Genomic DNA, 26,782 nt, shown 5'->3' on the forward strand with positions numbered 1-26,782 from the left:
TGTTTGCAACTGAAACAACCTAATTGCAAACAACCTAAATGTTCATCAATAGGACACTGATTAAATAAATTATGATGCATCCACACAATGGAATATTCTGCAGCTGTAAAAAATGAATAGGGCTGCTCCACGTGTACTGAAACAGAATGATTTCTAAAATATATTGTTAAGTGAAACCAAGTAGGGTTTAGAACATAATCCAGTGTGTGCTGGATACTACAGTTGTATAAAAATAAAAAGATTTACTATAACATATACACATACACATACGCTTGAAAGTACGTGTGTTACCTCTTGGAGGGTACACACTGTAACACTGGTGTCACCGGAGGAATTGAGAATCAGGGGTGGGAGGAAGACTTACTTTTCAGTGCATACCTACCCTCTTGTCTCTATTAAAATTTTGTGGTATGTACATGTTTTACCCTTGTAAAAAATAAGTATTTATTTGAAACAATATATGCACCCCAATGTTCATTGCAGCACTATGTACAATAAGCCAAGATATGGAAGCAACCTAAATGTCCATCGACAGATGAATGGATAAAGAAGATGTTGCACATACATACAATGGAATATTACTCAGCCATAAAAAGAATGAAATAATGCCACCTGCAGCAACATGGATGGACTTAGAGACAATCATATTAAGTGAAGTAAGCCAGGCAGAGAAAGACAAATATCATACGATATTGCATATATGTGGAATCTAAAAGAAAATGATACAAATGAACTTAAATACAAAACAGAAATAGACCCACAGACATAGAAAACAAACTTGCGGTTACCAGAGGGGAAAGGTAGGGGGAGGGATAAATGAGGAGCTTGGGATTAACATATACACACCACTATATATAAAAGAGATAACCAACAAGGACCTACTGTATAGCAGAGGGAACTATGCTTAATATTTTGTAATAACCTATAAAGAAGAATGTCAAAAAATATATGTATAACTGAATCACTTTGCTATAAACCTGAAACTAATACAACATTGTAAATCAACTATACTTCAATAAAAAAAAAAGAAATGCAAAAAATAGGTATTTAGATATACATTTCTGTGTATTAAGGAGTTAGGTCTATATAATCTAATAAGTGTTTATGTCTTAAAATCTACTGGGCACCACATAACTTGTCCAACCTTGTAAACAGATTTGACACCATCTTCCTCATTTCCTGTTTCACACTTATTTTCACATGGTACTCGCTTTTTATCACCACAAAGGCTTTGCAGAGATATGACGCTGTCACAGTGTGATGTAGCACTATTAATATTGAAACTGTGAACTGCCTCCAGCTAGTATTTCATGGGGTGTCTGACAGACGTCACAGTGTTTTTTAAAAACCAAAATTTTGGGGCTTCCCTGGTGGCTCAGTGGTTAAGAATCTGCCTGCCAATGCAGGGGACACGGGTTCGAGCCCTAGTCCAGGAAGATCCCACATGCCGTGGAGCAGCTAAGCCCGTGTGCCACAATTACTGAGCCTGTGCTCTAGAGCCCATGATCCACAACTACTGAGCCCGTGTTCCACAACTACTGAAGCCTGCACGCCTAGAGCCCGTGCTCCGCAACAAGAGAAGCTACCGCAATGAGAAGCCTGCACACCACAAGGAAGAGTAGCCCCTGCTCACCACAACTAGAGAAACCCCGCGCGCAGCAACGAAGACCCAACGCAGCCAAAAAAAATTTAAAAAATAAAAACCAAAATTTAAAAATCAAAAACTTAATATCCGGAGGCACCCCTGAGGTTTGCTGAGGTTCTGTATGGTATTTCAATGCATGGTTTGAGAACTGTAGTTCTGCCCGGTCTCCTCATTCTCCCTCTTGTTCCTCTCTAGACCATTTTCAATACAATAGCCAGTGTGATCCATTCCTCTACTTCAGGGGTCCCCAACCCCCGGGCTGTGGACCGATACTGGTCCGTGGCTTGTTAGGCAAGCGAGTGAAGCTTCATCTGCCGCTCCCCATCGCTTGCATTACCACCTGAACCATCGCTTGCATTACTGCCTGAACCATGACTCACATTACCGCCCGAACCATCCTCCCTCTCCCCCTCCGTGGAAAAACTGGCTTCCACGAAGCTAGTCCCTGGTGCCAAAAAGACTGGGGACCACTGCTCCACTTAAATCCCCCCAATTCCTCCCCAACCCCTATAAGGGCCTACAAGGCCCTGCACGGTGCACATCCCACCCCACCCACCTACTCTCTGCCTCTTTGACCTTCTCTCCTCCTTCACTTCTTCTTGTTCATTTCACTCCAGCCAGCCACAGCGGCTTCCGAGAGACACGCTCCTGTCTCAGGGCCTTTGCTGTTTTTCTTGCTCTCCCTGGAAAGGTCTTGCTTCAGTTAAATGCACAGTGCGTTCACTACCTCGCTCCTCATGTCTTTATTGACATACTCAAATGTTACCTTCTTTTTTAAAATTTATTATTTTTTAATTGCTGTATAGTTGATTCACAATATTGTGTTAGTTTCAGGTGTATAGCAAAGTGATTTGGTTATACATAAATAGATGTATATAACTATATTCTTTCCCCCCATTCTTTTCCTTTATAGTTTATTACAATATATCGAATATAGCTCCCTGTGCTATACAGTACATCCTTGTTTATCTATTTTATATATGGTAGTGCACATCTGTTAATCCCAAATTCCTCATTTATTCCTCCCCCCCTTCCCCTTTGGTAACCATAAATTTGTTTTCTATGTCTATGAGTCTATTTTTATTTTATACATTAGTTCATTTGCACTATTTATTAGATTCCACATATAAGTGATATCATATAATATTTGTCTTTCTCCATCTTACTTCACTTAGTATGATACTTTCTAGGTCCATTCATGTTGCTGCAAATGGCATGATTTCATTCTTTTTTATGGCTGAGTAGTATTCCACTGTATATATGTACCACATCTTCTTTATCCATTCATGTGTTGATGGACACTTAGGTTGCTTCTGTGTCTCGGCTATTGTAAATAGTGCCACTATGAACTTTGGGATGCATGTATCTTTTTGAATTAGAGCTTTCATTTTTTCTGGATATATGCCCAGGGGTGGGATTGCTGGATCATCTGGTAACTCTATTTTCAGTTTTTTAAGGAACCTCCATACTGTTTTCCATAGGAATCTTACCTTCTTAAGGTAGCCTTTCCTGACCACCCTGTTTGTAATTATACCCCTGACCCTCATATTCTTTACTCCCCTTCTCCTGCTTTGTTCTTTGCATGGCCTAAACATGGACACACACATAACCACGTGTATAGATATATGTGTGTTTGACTGCTCTTGGAAGCAGATGCAGAGACAGAACTAAATGTGTAGGAGATTTATTTGGGGAAGAGTCCATGGAAGATAAGAGAAAGCAGGAGACGGCAGGGAAGATCTTCAGACCGTAATGCAGGTCTGACGTCTGAGAAAGGAGAGGGGAAGGAGGTCTGTGTGGAAAAAGCCTCAGTCTCCAATACAGATAGATTCAGCCAGGTCAGCGAGGAGCCCAGAGTGAAGTTCTGCAGGAGGCATGGCTGAATCTAGGACCCTCGCTGTGCTCAGTCCCTGGACTAGCTCAGGAAGAGAGGGGCCTCACGGGAACACTGCAGCTGATCCCTAGGGAGGGGGCAGCAGATGCAGCCTGTTGCTGACATTCCTTGTAGTGGGTTCTCTCTTAAAAGGAGATCTGAGTAGTGTGTGTGTGTGTGTGTGTGTGTGTGTGTGTGTGTGTGTATATATTTACACACATATATACATATATATAATGACATTATACACAGTAACATAACACGTATTAATTTTATCTTATTTCTGTTCTCAATTAAGATATAAACTTCATATGGGCAGAGATTTTTGACTGTTTTGTTTTGGAAGAATGCCTGGTACATAATAGGTACTCAATAAATGTCTGTTGAATGAATGAACGAACAAAAGAGTAGAAATGCCTTGAAATCTAATGGTATCATTTTAACATGGGTAAAAAGAGTCTCCAAGCATCCTCACCAGCTAAATCTGGCTAATGTACTGAATTGACTGGAAGATTCAGCATGAATGAATACATATTCTGATCAAGGACCAAAAACTCCACTGAGAAAGGAACACCACCAAAGAACACAAGATAGAGAGGACGCTTTTGTTTAATTTCATTGGATCTGGTCTGCTTTACCAGCAGGTGCAATAAATCAACACACATGTCACTTCAGCAGTATCTTAGGTCATCATCGGAAAGGAATTTAGTCTTCCTGCAGTATATACCTGAAGGTAGTAATATATTACAGACTTGTGTCTACTCTCTTAAGTATCCTTTTGGTTTTAAAACTTATAAGCTTATCTATAGTCTAATTTTACTAAGCTCTTCCAGTACCCTTATGGCATGGTCCCTCACCTGATTTTATTCTCTAGGCTGACGTCATCAAGGTGAGGAGGGGACATTGGCGACTGTGCCACTTTGTAGCCAGGGCTAATGGAAAGAAAGAGACCTGATGTCTACCCCCAGTTCTGTTACCAACTGTGGGTTTGAAAAGTCACTTTACTCACCAAGTCTCAATTTCCTAATAGCTAGACTGGTCCTTCTATTGTTTTCTCCCATATTAATGGGCAAAATGAATAACCTGCAATACATCTTCCTACTGTGGTAGAAATTGAAGGTGATTCTTATGGATCTTAAACACAAAACGATAGTGTATTTACTTAATTAACATCTTCAGCAATTAATTAGTGTCCCAAACCAGAAGTTGTAACCAGGAATAACTCCAGCTCTGAATAACAGAACATAAATAAATGTTTTGATTCTATTAGCAATGAAGCAGAGAATGCCAGCAAATATCTTTTGCAAGGAATTTCAATTACATGGGATACAGTGCTTTGAAAATAATCATTAAGTTTATCAGTGAAAAAGCAAATGACACCACATACTTGTAATAGGGCTATTGTTGTCATCGCCTGGGGTCCATGACAGTTGAACACTCCTGTCTAGTTGATCCGTCAATTCTAAATCAAAGGGAGGATTTGGGACATCTGTAGACCAAACACACATATCATAGTTAACCACCCGACCTTAGGAGGTTCTCCTTTACTCATGATACTATTCTTGGAGGGGACTCTTAAAGACACAGCACACGTAATGGCCAGTGAGCATGCAACTGAAAGGAAATGAAAACGGCTGAGGCTGCTGGGAACACACACGCACACCCAAGAGAACCCCTCAATGAGCTCTGCTTGCTTCTCTTTGAAATGAAACTAAATCCCTTGTCACCAAAGCCAGGGGAGGACATGTATGGTTCTCCAGCACTCTCAGTGCGTGTCTTCTCATAAACATAGAGGAGCACAGACAGAAAAAATAATACGGAAGCTGAATTTCTAATAAATGGGAAACAGAGAATAGGAAATGCTGAAAAACAAATACAGGCAAACATACGTACTATTAAAAGAAGATGCAAGTGTTCTTTCTGAAACGTGCTAAATTACAGATTTGGGGGCACCTGAAGAATATTTATATTTTTAAGGGAATTCTAAAATTGATGCTATGCAGGTAGCCCTCGGCATGCAACCTTATGCGGACGCTCAGTACAAGTGAGTCAGGCACACAGGGAGGTGTGTTTATTCTCAGAGGACACCAGGGTACAGATGCCTGTTGGGACGAAGGTGTCTGAGGAGCATATCTGCCTCTTCTAACGGTGCTTCTGAGATCTAGAGAGTTAATGTTCCCTCTGGGTCTTTTCCTGACCTTGCTCTTGGCAGTGAATCTGGCTCTTGGGGGAGCCAGAGGCCATAGAAAAATATGAGCACTTCTTTCCTATCAGTAAAGAAGCAGTAAATGTCTACAAAGGACAGGTCTTCTATAGCATAATTCATAATACTATGTAACATCCAGCTGAGTTTTCACCACAAAATTAATTTTTGTATTTATATGTTGAATAAACATGAGGGTTCTTTAATCAAAAAGATTTCGGGAAAAAAATTGATTTAACTTCCCGACTCAGAAAAATCATGTGACGTGAAAGTGTCCTCCTTTTCGTCTTTCTTTAGTGATTTATCTTCTGTGAACACAGTGAGTTGGTGGTTTTCTTTGATAGAAAGGTCAAATGTTGTACTAAGCATCCATTGTTTTCCTATGTAAATTTCTTGAAAATGGAATTCCCAAACAACATTTAGTTTTCCAGAACAACTTTTAATAGATTGAAATGAAAACCTAAGTTGTGGAATGATATTTGAAATTGCTTTTTCAGTCTGTAAAATATGGACACTAGCTTTTGAAAAAGCACTATGCTACTTTACAAGGAAATGCTGTCAAAGAGGGACGTTTAGCAAATGAAATGACTTTGCAATAACACATGAAATACTTGGAAGCGAGTGGCAAAATATTCAGTGAAAAGTTCCAGAGTTATAATGAAGAAATGATTTATAGCAGTAAATGGACAACACGGCAGAACACCTGACAGAGCCCTTTTCCTTAAAGAAACACAATGACATGATAGAGAAAAGAAAGTAATGGACTTCTTCTGTACATGTGAAATTGTTTGAAAGAAAACAGAGAAAAGGACTCATATTAGTTTACCGTAAATGGGAGCTGGAGTTGGAGTAGGAGCTAGAAAGGACAGTAATATAAAGGAGTTTAATCAAAATTAGTAGCGGACAGATATAAGACAGCACAAGAAGACAAAGACTGAGCATGATTAAGATTATAAACCTGAGCCTTACGCTTAGCTGTGAGACACAGCATTGATAAACATGCAGTAACAACATAGGGGGAAAACCCCTTCGATTTTAAATAAAGGTAGATCATTTCCCCCCAGTTTTCTCATAAAAATATCACTAATGTGCTTAACCACCATTTTATTGCAGTGCTGCTACAGAGTACATTTATACTGAAATTACTACCTCAAGGGCATCTTTCACAGAAGAAAGATGTGGGTATTTAACTCACCTATAAAATGCTAAAACTGTTACAAGCAAACAGTTACTACTGACAATTTTTCCTTTCAACCTAAAACAGGACAGCCAGCTGTGCTGTACGTGTTCTAGCTCTTACCGACAACGCTGAGCACAGCACTGGCCGAAACGCTGTCCAGAGTTGTGTTGGCCACACATGTGTAGGTCCCACCATCATCATCACTGACATCAGCGACCACCAAATGGTCCTTGTCAACAGTGAACCTGTAATTATCACATGCTCAAAGCGGCTGGAATGGACATCCCACCACACCCAATGACGGTTTTCCTGGCATGAAAGCAACTGTGAACTTGGTAAAAGGGAAAGATGATAAAGATTTGCAGCACATTAGAGCTAAAATCCTATACAATACATGCCACTTTGATAGTGATTAAAGGTGGAAAACATTTTGAATGAGTGAGAAGCTTGGGTTAGAAATGATGTCAAGTCATTTAGTCTGATGGCTTTCAACCACGCCTCTGGAGTTTTTAGGAGCTTCCTTAAGACCAGGGGCCTCTAGAGCTGAGCGGGGGCAGCTCCAGTTACCCTGAAAAGAGGGCTTTCCTAGGTTTCTGCTGCTACCACTCATCCGGCTCAATTTCTAACAAAGTGTGTATTTTTAAATAATTTGATATTAATTATTATTTTTTTAAATCAAACTATAGTTGATTTACAATGTTTCAGGTATACAGCAAAGTGATTCAGTTTTATATATATATATATATATATATAATACTCTTTTTCAGATTATTTTCCATGATAGGTTATTACTGGCTATTGAATATAGCTCCCTGTGCTATACAGTAGGTCCTTGTTGTTTATTTTATATATAGTAGTGTGCATCGTTAATCCCAAATTCCCACATAGTTCTTTTAAGGGTGATTTACAAGCAACAGGGCACCATTTGGGCATAGTTGAAAGAAGCCACAGAAACCATTTCTACCAGCAGACAACACTCCTTCCCGTCGGGGTGATGCTTGTAGTCCCTCTGCATCGGCTAAAGTTCTCATCTTTGACTCTGTGTACTTTGACAAATCGAGAGCCTCACCTGGAAAATGGGCATGACCTTTCTTTCATACCAAGCTAAAGTAATGTAATGTGCTCAGGCTCTTTCAAATTCTTTACCTGTTTTTTTTTTCTTCTCCTCCTTCTACTCGCTTTAGGTAAAATGAAAACTCCCCATCCAAATAAAAACTAGTGTCCTGTAAAACACTGAAAGATTCAGGTTCACTCTGATGATTAAAGAGATCGTATTTCTGCTTATTTGTAAAATGGGAATGAAAACATCTGTTGAGAGTGCACTGTACAAGTTAGAAAACAATGGATGTTGTTCAAAACCTGAAAGGTTTTTCACATCCTGAATTACACAGGAGACCAACGCAAAGATAGACAAACATTCTCAGGGTCTTATTTCTATAACTTGATACCTTTTTAGGTCCAAATATTCTATAGCATGAAGAGAAAATGTATATCTACTTTGGAGAGAGAGCAGACTTCAGAAACTTTAAAAACATAACCATTAAGTTACTGTACAATAAACCTTTAATTCAAGAGCAGCTTAAAGAGAGAAGGAAGAGAAAGGAAAGAAATTGTCTGCAAATACCTTCCGTCACTGGGCAGCTCCCCATGGTCCTTCAGCCACGTGACGGTGGGGATTAAAGTGTGATCGTGTTTCACTATGCATTCAAAGGACACCGTGCTCCCTCTTTGCACCACTGCATATTCAGGCTGTTTAATGATCCTCGTTGGATCTGAAATGGAAAGTTACCGTTATCCATTGCCAAAGCTGGAGAATTTAACAGAATCAAGACATTGAGAACAGACTTGTGGTTGCCAAGGGGGAAGGAGGGTGGGGGAGGGAAGGAATGGGAGTTTGGGGTTAGCAGATGCAAACTATTACATACAGAATGGATAAACAACAAGGTCCTACTGTATAGCACAGGGAACTATATTCTATATCCTGTGATAAACCATAATGGAAAAGAATATGAAAAAGAATGCATATATGTATAACTGAATCACTTTGCTGTACAGCAGAAATTAACACAACATTGTAAATCAACTATACTTCAATAAAGAAAATTTTTTTTAAAAAGCTGGAGAATTTGCTCAAAGTCTCATAATACTGAAAAAATGTTTGTCACCTCTGCCTCACCTTTGATCTCTAAGTGAATGTCATTCTTCGCCATTCCTAACTTATTCCTTGCAACACATGTATAAGTTCCTGTACTATCCTTCTGGGCCACAGGAATTTCCAAAGTTCCATTTTCATGTAAAACATAGATATCTTCACGAAGAGCACTCCCTTTAGCACCTTTAAACCTTCATTATGAAAATGATCACAAAGAGGAATAAAAATATTATAATTTGAAGTCAGACATGAAATGCCCTGTTCAAGGTCCAACACACCACACGATCTGCATTACAGTATCAAGGTCAGAGATGTTTGGAATCTGCACAAGCATATTGCATGCTTGTAAATCAGGGGGGTTAATGCAAAGACAGATGTCAAACTGGAGAATTCAGCGATAAATGGTGCTTGAAGAATTAGGATGACAATACAAAACACTTAATTTGTAATTTTCATTATAAGAGATTCATAACTTAATAAACACATTATTACCTATTTTATCTCTAATAAGTAATAAAATAGACACAATGAAGACTAATCTTTTTGACCTTTCCCCCCTACTGTGATGTGTTTGTAACTCCATCTACACGTTACAATTCTAAAGAGATTTTGACTTCAAGGTTACAAGAGTTGTACTTTTGAGTATAAATAGGAAAATATTCAGGAGAGGATGGATGAAAAGCCGTGTGAAACTAAGCGTTAATCCATCTCCTTTGCTAGGAAATTTTCTGCACAAGCATTCATGTTTGGGCTTTAATCTTACACCTGGCTTTAATCTCACACCAGGATGTGGAGCCCCACATAGTGTCTGGCACCTGATAGACAATCCATAAATGAATGTTCCAATTTTCTTTCACTCATTCTTTCTGAGCTGCTGCCTCTCCTGGCCTTGTCTCTTTCAGCTCATGCTAAAGCAAGCTGGAAGGATAAGCAGGACTGATACCACGAGTGGTATGTGAAAAGGGATGGTCTAAAGAGGGAGTGAAAGGATACAGGGGAGCTTGGCTGTATGGGCTTCCCTGGTGGCGCAGTGGTTAAGAATCCGCCTGCCAATGCAAGGGACATGGGTTCTAGCCCTGGTCCAGGAAGATCCCACATGCCACGGAGCAGCTAAGACCGTGCGCCACAACTACTGAGCCTGCGCTCTAGAGACCGCGAGTCACAACTATTGAGCCCGAGTGCCACAACTACTGAAGCCTGCATGCCTAGAGCCCGTGCTCTGCAACAAGAGAAGCCAGCGCAATGAGAAGCCCACACACTGCAACGAAGTCCCAACGCAGCCAAAAATAAATAAATAAATAAATAAAATTAAAAAAATAAAGAGGGAGTGAAAGGATACAGGGGAGCTTGGCTGGATCCAAGCCAGGACACTCAGTGGGAGAGGAACACTGGTAATAGCAAATTCTGTTTTTTAAGCTTATGGACCCTGTGTCCGCCCCAAATGATATTTTTTTATCAAGGAATGTCCCCCAACCCGTCCCTCTAGCCATCATTCATGACGTCCCGGGTGATGTCCGTAGCACTGTAAAATACAGCCACTTTAATTTCTTTCAAAAACATTTACATATCCCTCTGGGATGGACAAAGCGTGCTGCCAAAGAGATCATCCATGTGACAGTATTTACCACAGAGTGAGTTGTTAATAAATATTTGTGAATACATTTAATAATTAATAGGATGATGGCTTCTGCACTGCCTTTTTCCTGTCTGTTCTCTAAAACCCCACATATTGAGAAATTTGAAGGCTTTGGCAAATGTAAATATGACAAACAGATATGGCCACTACTTACCACTCGATGGTAGGTAGAGGAGACCCAAAGAAGGCACAGTCTAGTAAAGCAGGCCTGTTTGCAATGACTTGATAGAGTGTGTCTGCAGACGTAAAGATTCGTGGTGGCTCAGCTAAAAACATTTTGGAAAGGTAAAGTAAATATTAAAATAAAATAAACACTTAGGCCTGCCCGTATTTTACTGTATTTTTTTTCAGGCCATTAGAATTCATGTTAAGGCACAGCCAATGTATCTCTCCCCTTATGTTCTCAGGCAAGTATGACCCTGCCAGTCACTCAAAGTGGAAAAATACAAGTTTCCTCCCTCTGCCTCACGTCCTGCATCTTAATCAGGCACAGTATTTTAATAACTGATTTCTTTATCTATATCTCCAACTACACTGAGTTCCTTGCAGGCAGGGAATGGGACTTTTTATTGTTTTCTCCCCATAAACCAGCACAGTGTCTGGCACAAAAAATAATGGCCAAATACACTTTTGTTGGATGACTGACCCATCAGAACCTCGGGGTAATAATGGGGGGTGGAGAGGGGAGTGGTGGTGAACATCCAAGCCGGCAGAAAAAAAGGCAGAATGCTGATGACTCAAAACAGCACCAGAATCAAAACTGCTTCCTCTCCCTCCACCAACATCTTAACGGCTCAGCTCTTCCTGTGATTTACTGACCTTCATTTCAAGCATGAGGGAAAAAATACCACATATCGGTTGGCTTCCTGACCCTAATTTTGTTTGAAAGGGAACCTACTCCACTTACAGAGGTGAAATATAATTCCCCGGCGTCATGAAAACAACTCTCACATAAATTCTTAACAAATTTGGTATTTTAGTAGTTTTGTCCCACATAAGAAATACCATGTTCACATAAACCCAACCCTTTCAGAATATGTTTATGTCACCGTTTTCTAAACATATTATTATGAATTGATAAATAAATGTACATCTGTGACTTAGGTCACGGCCAAACATTATGATTAATGACTTACTTTCAAAAATCAGAATCATGAAATTGTCATTCAGCTTGTCAGTTTCTAAGGATGGAACAAGCAGTCACATTCAGTTAGGAAGAGCCCACCCATGCCCTTTTCCTTTTGAGGGGTTTGACACAATGTAACTGTCTATGAACAGAGCAGCCTCTTTGATTATCTCTACAATGAGGAATTTGCCTTTGTAAAAACCATGTTATGAGAGAACGTTAAGGCCAGACTGTAATTTCCTTTAGGGCAACGTTTGTTATCTTATCCATCTTTGTATATCCCTTACAGCTCCAAGTTCTGTGCCACTGCCTAGTAGATGCTTAATATATTTCTGCTGAATGAATGAAAAACAACAGCGGTCATTAATTTAATTTGCCATGTCTTTAATAAAGGGAGAGCTTACCCAGGACATTTACAAATGCATTTGCCAGTAAATATCCATATTCGTTAGAGGCATTACACTGATACACCGCACTTGATCTTTCTTGAACGTTTGAAAAAATAATGGTATCGCCATCTATTTTTCTGCTGGGGTCATCAGGGGCAACTGTTTGGGTGTAAAAATAAAAAGTATATATTCATTCCTCTTTACTTAAAAGATGTAAAGCTTGAACTCTAATTTACAGTAAGTGGAAGACTGATCGAGGTATACGCAGTAAGAAAGAGAAGACCAACAACCCAAGCAGAAACCACAGTTTTCCTTCCTCATAATTTAGTTATCACTTATCATCATGGGTATATGCTTGATAACCATTTAGTTTTAAATGGATTGATTCTTTTCAATATTATTTTGAGAGACGCAGGGGAAAAAAGCAACACGTTAGGTGTAAACTGCAATACAAATTCAGAAAAACATTACCTTGTTCACAAAGAAATTATGGTTATTTTTGAGGAGGCAAATTAATTATCAAGAGGAGACAGCAAAATCTACTCCAAAAATAGAAATCCTTTAGATCATCCAAACCTGAGTCTTTTAAGAGCCTCTTATTGAAATAGATTGATAAATAAAAAAAATATGTAAACAAACATAGGGCTAATAATCAAATGGGAAAATACCTATTTTCTTGTTTTGACAATTCCTGAGGCTGAAGTAGAAATAAATTATGTGAGATTTCTCTTAAAGGCAGCAGTTTCCGCTAAATCTCTCAAATACTTAAAAAAATGTTAAGACCAGGATTGATCCTTACTGAAGCAGAATGGAACAGGTTGGTAATATAATATATGAGAATTCAGTCCAAGGCATGCCCAACAATTTGGAAGTGCTGTGCTATTGGACCTATTTTCCTTTTTGTGAACACTAAATCTTAGGCTGTGACATTACATGGCTTTAAAAGTACACTAAGCACTTCCCTGGTGGCGCCGTGGTTGGGAATCCGCCTGCCAATGCAGGGGACATGAATTCGAGCCCCGTTCCGGGAAGATCCCACATGCCGCGGAGCAACTAAGCCCGTGCACCACAACTACTGAGCCCACGTGCCACAACTACTGAAGCCCATGCGCCTAGAGCCCGTGCTCCACAACAGGAGAGGCCACCACAATGAGAAGCCTGCGCACCAAAACAAAGAGGAGCCCCCGCTCACCGCAACTAGAGAAAGCCTGCGTGCAGCAATGAAGACCCAACGCAGCCAAAAATAAAAAAAAAAAAAAGTACACTGAAAGGGGTAGTAGGTGTCTGTCTCAGCATGCTGATCAAAATCAAATCTAAATAACAGCACCCATATATTCAATATCCTGTGATAGATCATAATGGAAAAGAATATGAAAAAGAATGTATATATGTAAAACTGAATCACTTTGCTGTACAGCAGAAATTAATGCAACATGGTAAATCAACTATACTTCAATAAAGTAAATTAAAAAAATAAATAACAGCACCATTCCTCTTAAACTGCTCTTGCACCTTGAACCACTTAATAGCCTTTACTTTCATTCTAAACACCCTTTTTCCTCTTCTTTTTTTTTTTTAAAGAGTTTTTTGATGTGGACTATTTTTAAAGTCTTTATTGAATTTGTTACAATATTGCTTTTTTTTTTTTTATGTCTTGGTTTTTCAGCCACGAGGCATGTGGGATCTCAGCTCCCCCGACCAGGGATTGAACCCGCACCCTCTGCATTGGAAGGCGAAGTCTTAACCACTGGACTGCCAGAGAAGTCCCCATTTTTCCTCTTTGATGGCAGGAAAAGGATGGGCACCTAAGACATATTTATCACTGCCTTTAGACTCCTTTATCACTTTAAAAAGCTTCAAATAGCTGGTTCGTCTGTGGTTTATTAATGAAAATAAATAATAAAAATAAATCAAACTATAGTTATTTATCCTTGTTTTATCACACATATTCAAAGTATCATGCCTACTTGTACTGCGTTAGCTTCTACTGACGCTGAACAAGTTACTCCAAACTTAGTGGCTTAAAATCACACAAATTTACTATCACACAGTTCTGTATGTAGTTGTATGTCTGACACTCTGACCACAGTCAGTAGCTAATTTAGGAAATCATCTTAGATGCTCCAACTAGTTCAACTAATGATAAGTGAGCCAAGATGCTTTGAGTTGGCATCTTAGCTCACATCCGCTGTTTATGACTCTAATGATTTCAAAATGGCCTTAAGGAACATGTTCTTTGTAACCAGAAGAAAAATACAAGTTGCAATTCCTTTGACAGAGTATAGATTTCCTCAGTTAATGACAGCAGAGGACTGACACGCCACACTAGCCTAGGAAGCGGACTGGTGCTGCGGCCGGCGGCCAGGTACCCTGAGAATGCAGCATCCCTCAGGGCAGCCCATGTTCCTTGTCCCACATCCCAAGTCTAGGATCATCGGGGCCTTTCTGACACATACTCTCAGCAATGTCTTTCCGCTGCCTCAGCAAGGCGTGCTGGTACAGAGCAGCATTTTGGGAATCTCTTTCTCTGTCAATTATTCTTAGCACTTCTGGACCCAGTGGTTGAGCGCTCAGTGCTGGGCCTCCTCAGGGGACTCCCAGCGCCCACGCCGTGTGCATTCCGACTGCACCTCTGTGGACCCAGCAGGCAGTGGAGGGCCAGGAGTCCCTCCAAATTCCTGGAATATACTAAGCTCTTAAAAATTACATCACCGTGTGTTTAATGGGTATAGAGTTCTAGTTTTGCAAGATGAGAAAGTTCTGGAGATCTATTTCATAACAGTGTGAATGTACTATAACACTACTGAACTATATGCTTAAAAACGGTTAAGATGGTAAATTTTCTGTTATGCATGTTTTTTTTCAATTGAAGTATAGTTGATTTACAATGTTGTGCCAGTCTCTACTGTACAGCAAAGTGACTCAGTTTTACACATATATACATTCTTTTCTCAATAATCTGTTTTTTTGTGTGTTAGTTTCTGTTGTACACCAAAGTGAATCAGCCATATGCATACATATGTCCTCATATCCCCTCCCTCTCGAGCCTCCCTCCCACCCTCCCTATCCCACCCCTCTAGGTCATCACAAAGCACCAAGCTGATCTCCCTGTGCTATGCTGCTGCTTCCCACTAGCTAACTATTTTACATTCCATTATCGTTTATCCGAGGAGACTGGATATAGTTCTCTGTGCTACACAGTAGGACCTGTTATGTGTTTTTTTAACCACAATAAAAAGTTACTTCACCATGAACATGGAAGACTAGTTCAATTCACAAAGCCAGTAGGACGATCTTCGCCTAGTAGGGATTCATCAACCACAATACACACCATTTAAAAGAGCTTTTATGTAGCTCACAGCTGCATTTTCTTTTTTTGCTATCAACTCTTTCCTATGTTATTCTTTGCTTGAGAGGCATCTGAGTGTATCTGCCTTATTTCTGCTAAATGGTGCAGTCTCCAAATATTTATTTTTGGCGAGGTATTTAGAAATTAAATAAACCCTTTAGGTGAGAGTAATAAGAGTGGAAAAGCAGATATTTCTCCATGGGGGTTTGGTCTCCATTCTCCTTAAGCACTTACTAAAGAAACACAAGCAAACCCAGGAACTCTCACGGTGACATATGGAAGCTCAATGGGTACTGGACAAAGAATCAAATTGCTAGTGCAGAGAGACTTGAAGTCTTTGGACTCTGTGTCCTGGCTACTGGGTGGGAGTAACTCTCCAGTATCCAAACCCAAATTACTCAAAGGAATAAGAACTAATTCTGGGAATAATCAACTTCTATTGCCATAAATGCACACTGGGGAAAGAAACTGAAGAGCATAGAATTACCACCATACAACTTAAAGCCCCAAAGGTCCAGTTCAGAACTGGGGTGACAGTCTCCCAAAAATGGTTTCTTTTATTCTACCTCTCCTGACACAGCTGGCCAAAACCATGAAAGCTTCCAACATTTAGAAAGTGAGAATAATAACAGTGGGTGCCACCTTACATGTAAAAAGTACTATCAAGTTTTAAAATATTTTTTATATCTGTTCCATAATATGATTTTAAAAAGAGCCTTGTGGTCTACGGCCATACTACCCTGAATGCACCCAATCTCGTCTGATCTTGGAAGCTAAGCAGGGTCAGGCCTGGTTAGTACTTGGATGGGAGACTGCCTGGGAATACTGGGTGCTATAGACTTAAAAATAAAATAAAATAAAATAAAAATAAAAAGAGCTTTGTGAAACAGATTAAGTAGATAGTAGTATATGCAACTCGGAGATGAGAAACTACAGACTTAATGGTTTGTTTAATGCCTGATTATTGCTCAGATTTTCTGAGTTTGTCTCCTCTATAAACATCTCCTGAAATCTGAACATCTAAGCATAATGTAGAACAAATCTCTGGGGGAAGGGATGACTTTTCTTCTCCATCTAGGCATTCTATCCCCTATAAGCGATGCCACTGAGCCCTTTACTTTAAAAAAAAAAATATTAATTAATTAATTTATTTTTGGCTACGTTGGGTCTTGGTTGCTGTGTGCGGGCTTTCTCTATTTGCGGCAAGTGGGGGCTACTCTTCGTTGCAGTGCGTGGGCTTCTCATTGCGGTGGCTTCTCTTGTTGTGGAGCACGGGCTCTAGGTGTGCGGGCTCCAGTAGTTGCGGCACGCGGGCTCAGTATTTGCGGCGCGTGGGCTCTAGGGCACATGGGCTTCAGTAGTTGTAGCACGCGGGCTCAGTAGTTGCGGCGCACGGGGTCTAGGGCACACAGCCTTCAGTAGTTGTGGCGCACGGGCTCAGTAGTTGTGGCGCACGGGCTTAGTTGCTCTGCGGCATGTGGGATCTCCCCGGACCAGGGATCGAACCCGTGTCCCCTGCATTGGCAGGTGGATTCTTAACCGCTGTGCGACTGGGGAAGTCCCTGAGCCCTTCACTTTTGAGAAAAGGAAGAAGAAAGATGCCTTGGTGGAATCTTGGGTCGATCCTGGACCACGCCTCCATTCCCCTGCCTGCTCATCATGTGTTACTGGCTTTCAATCTGTTCCTCCCATGTCAGCAAAATATGTAACTGTGGCAGGAGGAGGTCTTCTGTCCATTCTTATTCCCTTCATTCCATCCCCTTCTCATCTTTTAGAGAAAAGGGGTCTTTTAACGTAATAATAGTGTGATCTTACATATGCTCCATGTGGAAGGATCTGAGAGATCTACCCCAACTCGCATGCGAGATCATTAAAGACCTACAAGTGTTAGGCTCCATGCTGCCTTCTAGGACAGGGACAGGAATCTTGGTGTCCACAGTCTTGACCTTGGACATTTTCTTTCTGATCCTGGGTTCTACTTCCACATCCTCCCAGACACTGTGGGTCACACAATAAAAATCAAAGTTCTTTTTCGGCACCAGCACCTCTGCAGTTGTGTTCTTTTTCCTGACTTCTGCAGATGGTTTAAAAAAATATTTTAGGTGGTTTTGGACAAATTCCATATTTAATAAGTCTGTTTTATGCTTCAAGGAAAGTTAAAAGTAACCTAGCCACTCCTGGAGGGACAGAGCTTTGGAAGATACTGAGATTAGAGCACAAGCTCTTTTTGAATGAATTCTTCCGGTTTTGTAAAACAGTAGGTGCCAGGTCTGAAATGCACAGTCACAAATCAATAACACTGTATTTTGCTGGCACTTCCCTGGTGGTCCAGTGGGTAAGACTCTGCGCTCCTAATGCAGGGGGCCGGGGTTCGAACCCTCTTCGGGGAACTAGACCTCGCATGTATGCCATAACTAAAAGATCCCGCATGCTGCAACTAAGACCCAGCACAGCCAAAATAAATAAATAAAATACATATTGAAGAAAACCACTGTATTTGGCTAACAGAACCCAAGTCTGACCCCTCCCCCTCCTGATCTAGCTTCTCCTTTTACAGTCCTTATGTGCCCTTGGCAGCCAGAGCCCGCAGAGGTGGGAGGAGAGAGTGGCAGTGTCCTTAGGTGATTGCCCACAAGTCAGGAGTGGGGAGGCTGTGTACCTGGTACTGTGGTCCCCTGATAATGTCTCTGTTGTGCAGCAGCTGGCGGCGATGTCAGGCACCTGGTGGGGGTGCTGCACGATGATACTGCAGAAGCACAGCTATTCCCTGTCCCTGCCCCTTGGCAAATGGTCCACCCAAGGTTTCTGCAGCGTCTTAAGTAGACGGTGTCAGCAAGCCAGCCTGTGCTCCCAGCTAACCTCTGGGGTCTACTCTAGTCTCCCCTTGAATCCTCACCATGCCAACTCTGTGCCACTATATACTACGGTAAATTTTGCTCTTTCCTGCTACCCCTGCCTCTCTGCCATCCTTCCTCCTTGCCCTGTCATTCTTGAATGCATCTGTGGGCTGCAAACTCAGCAAACTGCAGATGAGAAACAAGCCCCAGTCTCTTGTTTCCAGAATGGGACCCAAACCTCAAAGGCAGTTCTGTTTAGAGGCGTCCGAATTCACGGGCAGGGTGGACAGGGGAGAAGCACGAGGCTCTTCGAATTCTACCGATTTGGGGACAGTCTTCTTCTTCATTTACTCCCTTTCCTGGATCAGGAGAGGTCCACACAGGGTGGGACAGGTAGGGTTCACTTGGAACGTAGCTGTTTAAGACTTAGTATCTACAAATGAACTTATCTATGAAACAGACTCACAGACATAGAAAACAGACTTGTGGTTGCCAAGGGAGACGGAGGTGTGGGGGAGGGATGGATTGGGAGTTTGGGATTAGCAGGTGCAAACTATTATATAGTGAATGGATAGACAACAAGGTCCTACTGTATAGCACAGGGAACTATATTCAACATCCTATGATAAACCATAATGGAAAAGAATATGAAAAAGAATGTATATGTATATGCACAACTGAATCACTTTGCTGTACAGCAGAAATTAACACAACAAAGGGACTTCCCTGGTGGCGCAGTGATTAAGAATCCGCCTGCCAATGCAGGGGACACGGGTTCGAGCCCTGGTCCAAGAAGATCCCACGTGCCGCGGAGCAACTAAGCCCGTGCGCCACAACTATTGAGCCTGCACTCTAGAGCCCACGAGCCACAAGTACTGAGCCCACGTGCCACAACTACTGAAGCCCATGTGCCTAGAGCCCATGCTCCGCAACAAGAGAAGCCACCGCAATGAGAAACCCGTGCACCGCAATGAAGAGTAGCCCCTGCTCACTGCAACTAGAGAAAGCCCGTGCACAGCAACGAAGACCCAACACAGCCAAAAATAAACAAATTTAAAAAAAAAGAAATTAACACAACATGGTAAATCAACTATACTTGAATACAATTTAAAACATTTTTATATTAAAAATTAAAAAAATTTTTCATTAAAAATTAAAAAAAAAAAGACAGTGTCTAGCCAAGAAGTCATTCAGCAGAAGCTGTAGGTAGACTAGCAGCTGAGGGTGGGGATGGGGAACAGCGGTGGCCCTGCAGTACCATCGTGCAGAGAGCTGTGAGGGTCCCCCCACAACCGGCGCCTCAAGCCCAACGTCACCTTTCAGTTCCGAGATTCCAAACAGTAATCCACGCACTTTTAGCTTGGCTACCAGACGTGGAGAAAGAAACCTTCCAGGGACACTTCTCATCACCTCGGTATAAATACACAGCACCTGCTCCCAGCACTGTGGGGCGGCCTGGCGGCCGGGGCCCCCGGCTTTGCTGCCAGACCGCACGGGGTTTCTCTTCCTGCTCGCCCACCAGAATGACTGCTCCGAGGCGCGCCAGAGGCCAAGGGGCCCTGGATCTGCAGGCACCGTGGAACTCTCATCCTAGCTCTCCTGAGCCTCCTGTTTTCCTTCCAGCGTGCACTTAACACATACTTTGGGGATGGAAGAAATGAACTGATCTGGAACCTGATTTGAAAGATTTTGTTCTGGACCCAATCAGATGATTCGGGGTTACAGCAGACAGGTTCCACTTGTCTCCAGGGACCACTGTCCTGCACCCCCCCGTCCCCAAGATGTAGGCTTTTCACTGTTGATCCTCCCCCCAGATATTTCATTTAAAGGGGAGTGTCTATGAGTACAATTTCAAAGCTGACTTTTTGAAGTCTAGTTGACTTACAATATTAGATTAGTTTCAGGTGTAGAACATAGTGATTCGATATTCCATAGATTATATTCCATATAAAGTTATAAAATACTGGCTATAGTCTCTGTGCTGGACATTACACCCTTGAATCTTATTTGACACCTAGAAGTTAAAAACTCATTACAGCTGCAGTTACAGGGTTCCCTGAGAGGCACCACCTGTGCCCGGTTTGGAAGGCTCACAAGCTGAGCCAATCAGGAGGAAAGATCAGCTCCCTTATTTTATCTCCCCTCGTCCTTGTGTCACTGACCCACCTACATCTCCATTTTCCCCTGCTTATGATTGCATTCTGGCTGCGGAGCTTGAGGATTTATCTTTCCAACATTCCCTGGCTCCCTGGCTTTCCTGCTCAGAAATGATGGATGTCCCCTCCCACCTGTCAGTTTCCCTGAGGCCAGACCTCAGGGGCACATTTAACCTTCCATAAATTGGCACAGAACCTCTGAGATACAAAACACAGTGCCAAAGTGCTGGGCACGCGCCATCCTTTACGCCATTCTGAACACATTGCTAAGAAAATCAGATATTCTACCAAAAAACTTATTTTTCAGTTCTGGGCTTTCTTCCACTTTTTCTCAGTTTTCACCTATACGCCTCTGAGAGTGGCAACAGCTTCCCGATGCACAACCCCACGATACTCTCTGCAGTTTTTCCTGATCCTGATCCTAGCTAAAATTGGGAATGGAAATATCCAAACCCGATTTGCTGGCCTCCTTAGTGTCTGTGTTCTCCCAGGAACTTATCTCCTTTTACAGTAAACACAGGCTGTCTGTTTCTGAGGATCCGATAAGGACTGTGTTGTGTGACACACACTCCTAATAAACACTCATGGAACCGGGTCTCTCACCCCCCTCTAGACCTGCAGTGGTAAGACCTTGATGGTGAGAAGAAGGGACGTGTGTCATTTAAAATCTGCCAGCAGCTTTCAGATCCATCTTAGGGTGAAGACTATTTCAGGAAAGCCAGTTTAATGGCCCTTTTGGGTATGTAAGAGTAGAACCAATTTTTGATTCTGGCTTGGAGGCAACGAGCAGCTAAGCTGCTCAACATCATAATCCTGAAGGTTGTCTTTATTGGGGGTAAAGAATATCTTTGCAGATTATTATGCTACTGACTGGGAGAGTGAACCTGAGGCTGGGTTTTAAACAGAAACCGGTTCTCTCTCTCTCTCTCTCTCTCTGGGTCTAAGAGAAGGTCTGAACTTCAAGAAGGGGGAAATGTCCAAAGATTCGCCTCTCGGTAGCAGCTGGTGGTGAGCGGGGTCAAGACAAAGGAAAGGCACTAGGCTGCCTGTGAATGGCCATGGCTTAGGAATCCGGGAGCAGAAAGACGCAATGTCCGTTTTAAGTTTTCTTTGCTATAATTCCCCTATATTACGCTCAAGCCTTTAACCAAGTTTTGTAAAACTGGTCTTTGTTGTGATTTAGAAGATTGATGCAAAGTCTGTGGTCACACTTTGGGGAACTGTTCCTGGCAGCGGGGGGTGGGCATCCTGGACAACCTGGCTGAGAGACAGCTCGAGTGGTCCAGGGAAGGTGGCAGAAGAGGTGACACGTGGCAGCTAGGACCACACAGGTATCGCTCAAGGATGATCTCAGCAATACGGAGGGAGGGAAAACTGGTCAAAGATGGAGCACCCAGCAGAGGACTGGGGTCAGAGGATGTGTTCTTCTTTGGGTATTAAATGGGATGGTGACCTTTCAAGACTGGAGAACGTGGGAACATCTGGGCTCTACTTAGGAATGAAAACCTCTTTAAATTAAGACAGTTGTATTTCTTATTCTTGTCATATCCACTGGCTCTATTCCTAGCCTCCCCACCCATCTCCTCCGACTCCTGTGATGTTTCCACAAATCACTTGACATTTTGAACAAAGAAGATAATCTGAACTTTTCAGTGATGTTTATTTCTCACCCTGTCATTCTTCCTATGATCCATGTAAAAAACAGAGGAAATATTGCCAAGTTCCAACCAGCACATACTGTCATGTTAATAGCATAAACGGGACTTCCCTGGTGGCGCAGTGGTTAAGAATCCGCCTGCCAATGCAGGGGACACGGGTTTGAGCCCTGGTCCGGGAAGATCCCACATGCCGCAGAGCAACTAAGCCTGTGCGCCACAACTACTGAGCCCGCATGCCACAACTACTGAAGCCCACGTGCCTAGAGCCCATGCCCCGTAACAAAGAGAAGCCCCCGCTCGCCACAACTAGAGAAAGCCTGCGCGCAGCAACAAAGACCCAACGCAGCCAAAAAAGGAAAAAAAAAAATAGCATAAACGATTCGGTCATAATAAATTATATCTAAAGGTAGTGAAATTAAAATCTAAAGGTAATTTCATGCCTCTGTTTAACTTACATATGGCTTCCTTCCTTAAGCCAAGTTATTTTATCACCATTTGTACCCTGTGGAGATGTCACTATGCTCCGAAAATATACTGCAACTGAAGCCACTCAAGGAAACTTACTTTCTATCAGGACTCCATTCAATAACCAGCTAATTCTGGGTTTGGGGTTGCCATTCGCTCTGCAGATCAGGGTTCCATCCTCTCCTGGGGACAGCACAAGATTTTGAGGTGCTATGATCCAGTATGGAGACGCTTTGTGAGGAAAGGAAAAGAAACCCACAAAAAATTGAATCAAATAAGTTATTCTAGCAAACTTAGTATACTGAACTATCTTAATAAGTATTTTGAAAAACATTTGTTAGTTTCATTTTTTTTAGAGTGAATAGATTTATGCTTCAAAGAACACTTCAGATTTTCAGAAGAATGTTTAAGAAGACTCAGTGACATCTATGTATTATTTCTAGAGCCTTTTGATTCAAATATCGTCATCTTGTTTTACATTTCGTTAATCAGACATCGAAGAGGTAACAGATTTCTCTAACGTTGTAGAGGAATTTACAGGTACAGATAGGGCTAAGAAACATGAATTTAAAATCTGAGCCCTGTAGGATACATACAATTATAAATCTGAGCCCTGTAGAATACATACAACTATAAAATTGGGAAGCAGTTTTTAAAGCTTTGCATTTTTGAAAAGCTGCCAAGTTAGTATAGAGTGTTCTTATAAGCCCTTCACCAGCTTTCTCTTACAAAACCATGGAACAGATACCAAAACAAGAAATTAACACTGGATACCATCAGCTCAACTACACACTGTATGAGGATTTCCCCTGTTTTTCCCCTAATGTCTTATTTCTGTCTCAGGACCCTGTCCTGGATACCACATTGCGTTTAACTGTCACATCTTCTTACTTAGTTTCCTCCGATCTGGAAGTTTCTTGCTCTTTCCTTGTTTTTCATGAACCTGAGACTTTTAAAGACAACTAGTCAGTTATTTTGTAGAACATCTTTTTTTTTTTTCTTCTAAATAATCAAGAGCTTTTTGGTTATTTTTTGTAATAAGGAACATCCTCTTTTCATCATTATCAGGACAGAAATGGAGAAAAGTGAATATATGTCAGTGTTAGCCATAAGTGTTACATATCAATGTTAATTACTAGCCCAACACTAGAAATAAGTTCTCTATCATCTCTTTTTTTTTTCATGGAGAGTTTCTTCCTTGAACATCCTTCCAGACTTACAAAGGAGAACTAGCCAACTGAATTCTTTCAGGGATAAATCAAGCTTACTAAATTGCTTAATCTTCGTATTTCTCCTAAGGTATGTTCTCTACTTCTTATCTGTAACTAAAATATTTTGTGAAACATTTTCAACATGCTCTCATTCCTAGAGAATGTTTCTACCAGTGACTACTGAATTCTCCTATAGATCAATGGGAAGGTTTTAAGTGAACAAAAGCTTTTTCATCTAAGGTCAAATTTAGTGATTTCTGAGTGAAGAACTCCTGAATTTTTAGATTATAATCACCATCCAACCACCACCATCAGTATCATCAAAATTACTTCTTTTTTAAAAAAAAGGTTATACTCCATTTACAGTTATTGCTAAATATTGGCTATATCCCCCGTGTTGTACCATAGATCCTTGTAGCTTATTTTAAACATCATAGTTTGTACCTCTTAACCCCCTACCCCTTTACTGCCTCTCCCCACTGGTAACCGCTGTTGTAGACGTCCATCATATCTGGGAGTACATGATATTGACATGGCTTATTAGCGGTTATATTAACCTTGATCACTTGGTTAGAGTGATGTCTGCCAGGTTTCTCCACTGTAAAGTTATTATTTTCCTGCTTTCCATGTTCTATTCATTAGAAGCAAGTAAGTCCAGCCCTCACTCAAGGGAAGGACAATTAAGTGCCATCTCTTTAAGGCACGAGGAGTAAAGAATTTGTGGACATATATTAAACCTGCCTCAGTAATTAATTTTTGGGGGGTGAGGGGAGAAGAAACACTTTGAGGCTATGCAAATATCCTGTTTCTCCTTAAAGGTCCATCCCGTAATTTTAGCCTTCATCACTAGCTCTTGCCTACAGCAGTTATAACTGTGGGATTCTAAATGTGATTTCCTATTTCCTTCATTCTTTCTACACTTATTAATTGGAATCCTCTGCAAGGAAGATCTGAGGGAATGAATTTTTCACCTGATTTAGATGCACTATTAAGTAGCAATGAGAAGAGATTCAAGGTGCCACGTATGTTGATATAAATTACATTATTATTGAATATAATCAAAGGCATTTTGATCGAAGACTCAGGGATTCTCAATGGAGGCAAGAGCCATGTATTTTAGACAATGATATACCTTTAACTGTGACAGAAATGATATGATGGATGGCTCCTAGTGCATTTTTGGCTATACACTGGTAATTCCCAGAGTCTGCTTCTGTAACCTGAACAATCTGCAGAGTTTTCTTAAAGTTCCTATAAAATGTCCGGTTGATGGGGAGTGTTCCGTCTTCTTTTATCCAGTAAATAATTGGGGTAGGCCTGATAAGATGAATAAACAATACCATTACAAGAAAAGAAGTGCACCTAGCTGCTTGTGAGGGTGATTTTCATGCGAGCTTGTCACAAACATAAAGGTCATGAGGAATATACAGAGATTTACACCAGCACCACACTTTTTAACTAGCACCACACTTTTATAAGTCATGCTCAAAACCTTGCATTTCCGTCTGTAAGTTACCATCTTCACACGAGCAGAACTGAGCTAATTCATGGCACACTGAACTTGGACTTCAGGGACCTGGTGAGAATGGCAGCAAGACTTACTCGACTGAAGGGACCTAATTATTTTCTTCAAAGTTCCGATCAGTAAGGCACTCTTGGAAAATTTTGCATGAAGGGACTATGTCAATCAAAAGAATGACCATAAAATTAATGACACCGAGTTATAATTTTTTTATCGGCTAGAGTTAAAAATGCCAGAGAAAGAGCTGATATACATATTTGTGCCCGTGAACTTTTCACACATTTCCATATCAAATGGAAGCACCTCCTTATCTTATAACAGGCTATCTGATGACGTGAAAGAAGTGATTAGAGGAATCGTGCTCTTACTTTAGTTTCATTATTAGTGATATTTTAAAATACCAACTGACAGAAGTAGGCCCAACTCATGTGTTACTCATACCATTTCTCACCTACGTTTCTTATTAAATCATGAACTATAGAGGCAGATGAAAAGCCAGACATAGGCTTAGAGTTAAAAGGTCTGCTTCAAAATCCCAGCCTTATCCCTAAATTGCTCTCTGATCTTGGATCCCTGACCTTTTTGGGCCTCAGGTTTCTCTGTTGCCTTAATGCGCATAATGAAGCTTGTTTTGATCTGGTGACTTGAGAAGGTTTTCATGAGGGTAAAATAAAAATCCATTCAATACATTTACTGAGACTAAATTATAGACCAAGCACTGAGTTGTGTGTTGGGAAGATAAAGATAAAAAAAAAGAATGGTCCATGCCCTCAGGAAGATCACAATGTATTTATCATTAGAAATGCAAGTGGGATTAAAGGATTGTAGAATTTTTTTCATTTGTTTGGTTGAATAAAAATAATGGAACAGATATATTTGAGGAACTGAATTGTGAGTAGTGTGATTTCCTGACACGGCCAGCAGAGGCCTCCATGTGCCTCCGGAGGTAAAATTATTCCTGGAGGCCAATTCTGGGATTTTAGGAAGGAATGTGGACTTTGAGTCACCAGGCCAAGGACAGCACAGATCATAACACGTGATCACAACATGTTTCCGAGATTCCAATCAATGTTTTCAGCAAATGTGCCTTATCAGTACTACTTGCTCTTTGCCAGGCATAAGAGGGAACTATATAGAGAAGCTCGCCTTGAACGTTTTCCTAATCTGGGACTCCTGTCAAGGGCACATGCGTTCTGGGGGTGGCGTCAGTTTTGAGGTCTGCACAGATGAGACATCTGCAAAGAAGCTGGGCTGGTGACTGGTCACTAGGAAGCAGGGGTTGGGACAGTGTGCCAGGGAGAAGGTTAGGTCCTGTGAGGCCATGTTTGCCTCTGCTGTTAGGAGAACAAGCCAGGGCTAGATTGCTAGAGGGATGTGAGA

The 26,782-nt window shown here is 41.3% G+C and overlaps 1 protein-coding gene and 1 non-coding gene across 19 annotated transcripts in view; one reads left to right on the top strand and one right to left on the bottom strand.

The window, feature by feature from the left end:
* NRCAM (neuronal cell adhesion molecule) overlaps positions 1-26,782 on the bottom strand; it is a 322,710-nt gene that overhangs the window by 42,046 nt on the left and 253,882 nt on the right. For 11 of the 18 annotated variants that reach the window (XM_057550372.1, XM_057550366.1, XM_057550365.1 and 8 more), the window contains 9 exons: positions 25,013-25,197; positions 22,769-22,900; positions 12,220-12,363; positions 10,844-10,955; positions 9,078-9,244; positions 8,526-8,673; positions 7,022-7,146; positions 6,548-6,577; positions 4,906-5,007 (listed from right to left, as the gene is read on the bottom strand). In XM_057550372.1, coding sequence (XP_057406355.1) covers positions 4,906-5,007; positions 6,548-6,577; positions 7,022-7,146; positions 8,526-8,673; positions 9,078-9,244; positions 10,844-10,955; positions 12,220-12,363; positions 22,769-22,900; positions 25,013-25,197 — 1,145 coding nt within the window. The remainder of the gene's footprint in view (positions 1-4,905; positions 5,008-6,547; positions 6,578-7,021; positions 7,147-8,525; positions 8,674-9,077; positions 9,245-10,843; positions 10,956-12,219; positions 12,364-22,768; positions 22,901-25,012; positions 25,198-26,782) is intronic. The other 7 variants (XM_057550380.1, XM_057550377.1, XM_057550376.1 and 4 more) reach the window with 1 other exon arrangement.
* On the top strand, positions 16,276-16,394 carry LOC114238564 (5S ribosomal RNA). Its single transcript, XR_003623897.1, has one exon. It is a non-coding gene; the product is annotated as a 5S ribosomal RNA (ribosomal RNA).

Source organism: Balaenoptera acutorostrata, chromosome 7 (genome assembly GCF_949987535.1).
Source record: "Balaenoptera acutorostrata chromosome 7, mBalAcu1.1, whole genome shotgun sequence".
Classification (NCBI taxonomy): domain Eukaryota; kingdom Metazoa; phylum Chordata; class Mammalia; order Artiodactyla; family Balaenopteridae; genus Balaenoptera; species Balaenoptera acutorostrata.